We start from the raw sequence: 4,350 nt of genomic DNA, 5'->3' as shown, positions 1-4,350 counted from the left end.
ACTTTTCCTTTTTTTATAGCTTGGCTGCAGAATTGTTGGTCCTCAAGTAGTCATATTTTGTATGCAACACCAGCGGTGTGTCCCAAGAGCTGAGCATCCAGTTTATAATATGGTTATGTGTGATGTAACTATATCTTGTACAAGCCTGGAAAAAGACAAAAGGGTAGGTGTTGAGGAATATATCTGTATTTCCATACCTAATTTTTCTTTGTGTAGAATATACTTGAAAGACTTTATACTGGGTGTTTATATTTTCATTTTTATTATTATTTTTAGAGGGGGGGGGAGAGAGAAACCGATAGGTATCAATCGGTTGCCTCCCATATGCACCCTGACCAGGGACCGAACCCAAAACATGGGCATGTTCCTTGACCAGGAATTAAACCTGCAACTCTTCGAATCACAGGATAATGCTCAACCTACTGAGCCGCACTGACCAGGACTATCTTTTTTTTTTTTATGAATTGAATATAGTGGGATCTATTTTATTTATTTTTAAGAAGATACATTTTATTTATTTATTTTAAATCTATTTTTATTGATTTCAGAGAAGGGAGAGGGAGAGAAAGTCTATCCACTAAGCCAAACCAGCTAGGGCGAGAAGATACATTTTAAATACATTTTTATTTATTACAGAGAGGAAGGGAAGAGAGATAGAGAAACATCAGTGATGAGAGAGAATCATCAACTGGCTGCCTCCTGCACGCCCTCCACTGGGAATCGAGCCTACAACCTGGGCATATGCCCTTGACCGGAATCGAACCTGTGACCTTTCAGTCCATAGGCCCATGCTCTATCCACTGGACCAAACTGGCCAGGGCTAAGCAAAAAAAAATTTTAAAGGAAAGTCACTTTTTCCCTATACAGTCAGTGAGTTTGCTTTTGAATTACATTTTCCCACTGTAGATGGGAAATCCTAAACAAGGGGGATTCTGAGAGAGGTATGTAATAGATATGTTATATATGTATTTACACATTTTAAAATATGTATGGTAAATTAAAATATATTGTTTATTATAGAAGCAATATAGTGCCTTAGCCAGTGTGGCTCAGTTGGTTAAGCGTCATCCCATGCACCAGAAAGGGAACCGGTTGGATTCCCAGTTAGGGCACGTGTCCAGGTTGTGGGTTCTGTCCACAGTCGAGGTGTGTACGGGAGGCAACTGACCAATGTTTCTCACATTGAGGTTTTTCTTTCTCTATCCCACTCCCTTCCTTTCTCTCTCTCTAAAAACCAATAAAAACATATTTTAAAAACCCCAACAACATAGTTTAATAACTTCATGGAGTTCAAAGAGATAAACATAGGAAAATCATGTATAAAGGTAGTTATTTTAAAATCTATGCCCTGGCCTGGGAGCTCACTTGGTGGGAGTGTCATCACAATACACCAAGGTTGTGGGTTTGATATCCAGTCGACACACACGAGAAGCAACCAGTGAATGCATAAATAAGTGAAATGACAATGATGTTTCTCGCTCTTACTTTCTTTTCCCCTTCCTCCCTCTTTATCTAAAATCAATAAATAGAAATTTAAAAAATTTTATTTATAATTTATATTTACCTTCCAAATATATTAATTAAATGGTTAATTATTTAATTTTATATTGGTGAGAAACACTTGTGCATTCAAGCTAACAATATATACATATGGGATATTGTATAAAAAATAAATTTGCTTGAGTATTAATATATTTTCTCTTGGGACTACAGGAAGAAGTTCATAAATATGTACAAATGATGGGTGGACGTGTATACAGAGACCTTAATGTATCAGTAACTCACCTTATTGCTGGAGAAGTTGGTAGCAAAAAATACTTAGTTGCTGCAAATCTGAAGAAACCAATTTTGCTTCCTTCTTGGGTTAACACACTTTGGGAGAAGTCACAAGAGAAGTAAGAAAGACATTTTGATATTTTCTAGATTTGAAAATGATACATTCAGTCATTCTAGCTTGTGAGTTTTCATAGGGGAGGTTTTATTGTATCTCTGGATTTATCATTCAGTGAAAAAATTGGGTCATGATTCTTTTCTCCAATGAAAACAAAAGAGCAGATTCTAAAAACTGTTACCCGGTTAGAGGTCAATAGGTAGAATGGGCTATGGCAGTGATGGCGAACCTTTTGAGCTCGGCGTGTCAGCATTTTGAAAAACCCTAACTTAACTCTGGTGCCGTGTCACATATAGAAAATTTTTGATGTTTGCAACCATAGTAAAGCAAAGATTTATATTTTTGATATTTATTTTATATATTTAAATGCCATTTAACAAAGAAAAATCAACCAAAAAAATGAGTTCGCGTGTCATAGGTTCGCTATCACTGGGCTATGGGGTTAGAACTAGCTACAAGGTAGGAAATGCTTTGATAATAAAATTGTTTTGATCAGTACCTGTAAAATAGTTGGGAAAATTCAGTATGGCAGCTGCAGCTTTTCTATTGCTTTCTTCAATACTGTTAATATGTTAATTAACATATGTTAATATGGAGAGCAAATTAGTCATTTGGGCAGTTGTATTCCCTCCCAAAGTGGATATGTGTAAGGTTGAAAATAAAATGTAAGTCATTAACTGGGATGTGATCATTCAGTAAATATTAATTGAGCCCATTTTATGTATCTGCCCTGAGCTAGGCTGTAGGCATATGTAGTGAACAAAACAGGATAGCATCTCTGCCTTCATGGCACTTACAGCTTATTTCAAGGGACAGAATTGAGTTTCCTTTAAAATTAGAGTAACTCTAAGTCCAGGTTCCACTGTTTGAATTAAATAGGGATTTTCCCAGTCTTTCACACCATCCCGCACATCCTAATCCTGTCTCCACGTTGGCACCCTCATTCCCAGCCTGTTTCATCAGCACATCTGCCTAGCATGGCAACAGAAGACAATGATATTTTTGTGGTTTCTGCCCCCAAATCATTGCTTATTATTTGTATAAGAAAAGGATACAGATTCTGTTTTTCTAGTAGGCAACTGAAGTAGAGATTCAGACTTAAAATTTTGGAAAATAACCACCATTTTAACCAGCACGGACTTAGAGTTAATGAAAAGTTTTCCCTTAAAACAATTTTGAGAGACTGTCTGAAACATTACTTTTTATTAGAGATATGGTGCCAAACTTAGATTAGCAATTAGTATAATTCTGAGTGCCTGTGAGTTCCCCTTAAGATTTATTATTTTCTTCTTTTTTTAATATATTTTATTGATTTTTTACAGAGAGGAAGGGAGAGGGATAGAGAGTTAGACACAATGATCAGCTGCCTCCTGCACACGCCCTACTGGGGATGTGCCCACAACCAAGGTACATGCCCTTAACCGGAATCGAACCTGGAACCTTTCAGTTCGCAGGTCGAGGCTCTATCCAGTGAGCCAAACCGGTTAGGGCTCCCCTTAAGATTTAATAAAAATCTTTAAAAATGAGGAAAGCATTAGTGATATTGTTCTTACTTTTCTGGTAAAATTTAAACTATCGGGTATATGTAATATGTTCATTTTTCTCCGTTTTATCATTCGTTTTCCCCAGTACAATAACTAGATATACTGATATAAACATGGAAGACTTCAAGTGTCCTATTTTTCTTGGTTGCATAATCTGTGTGACTGGCTTGTGTGGCTTAGAAAGGAAGTCAGTTCAGCAACTCACAGTTAAGCATGGAGGCCAATACATGGGACAATTGAAAATGAATGAATGTACACACCTCATTGTGCAAGAACCAAAAGGTAAAACTATTTTCTGAATGGACAAATGCAAGATTTTCTCTGCTTTTTAACAATTTAAGATTTTCTTTACAGAATAGCTTTTGCTTCTGACATATCATAAATGTAGTATGGTATTTTTTCCCCTAAAAATCTTACAAAAGTAGTTTGGGTCACAATTTGTAAAAAAATTACATGACTGTCCTAGTGTTTATCCAGGTCATTCAATAAATATAAAAAAAATTTTCAGTGGTGCTTTATCTAAATTTATTATCCAATTTTTTTATTTTATTTTTTTAAGTCTCCTACACAATTACCAAATACTTAGAAAAGAGACAAGAAATTTGGATGGATAACAAGAGAGCTAATAGATGTAGTTAAATTACATATCTTTCTAATCTCTTATACAGTGTTTTATTCAGACCTAGATAGGACATAAAATTAGAAAAATATTGTTAAAATTGGTCATTGTAATTAAGTCAGAATTTTGTGTATGCCCAATTATAATTATAAGTAAAATTGGTAACTGCTATTGCTGTTTTCTGATTCTGAGGATAGTTCATTTCCTGGCTCTCAAGAATGTAAAAAAAGGGCTTTCATGTTATTTTTATTACATGTTGACCTCAATTTCCCTATGATACTGTTTCAAAATGCATT

The 4,350-nt window shown here is 35.3% G+C and overlaps 1 protein-coding gene across 5 annotated transcripts in view; it reads left to right on the top strand.

Moving 5' to 3' along the window:
- TOPBP1 (topoisomerase (DNA) II binding protein 1) overlaps positions 1–4,350 on the top strand; it is a 42,528-nt gene that overhangs the window by 4,801 nt on the left and 33,377 nt on the right. For all 5 annotated transcript variants that reach the window (XR_001513196.1, XM_006759787.2, XM_006759786.2 and 2 more), the window contains 3 exons: positions 20–163; positions 1,714–1,895; positions 3,521–3,717. Coding sequence is in view for 4 of the 5 variants with exons in the window: in XM_006759787.2 (XP_006759850.1) it covers positions 20–163; positions 1,714–1,895; positions 3,521–3,717 (523 nt within the window). In the remaining variant the exon portion in view is untranslated. The remainder of the gene's footprint in view (positions 1–19; positions 164–1,713; positions 1,896–3,520; positions 3,718–4,350) is intronic.

Source organism: Myotis davidii, unplaced genomic scaffold (assembly GCF_000327345.1).
Source record: "Myotis davidii unplaced genomic scaffold, ASM32734v1 scaffold415, whole genome shotgun sequence".
NCBI lineage: Eukaryota > Metazoa > Chordata > Mammalia > Chiroptera > Vespertilionidae > Myotis > Myotis davidii.
Note: the sequence above shows the minus strand (reverse complement) of the source record. Positions and strands in the feature narration are given on the sequence as shown.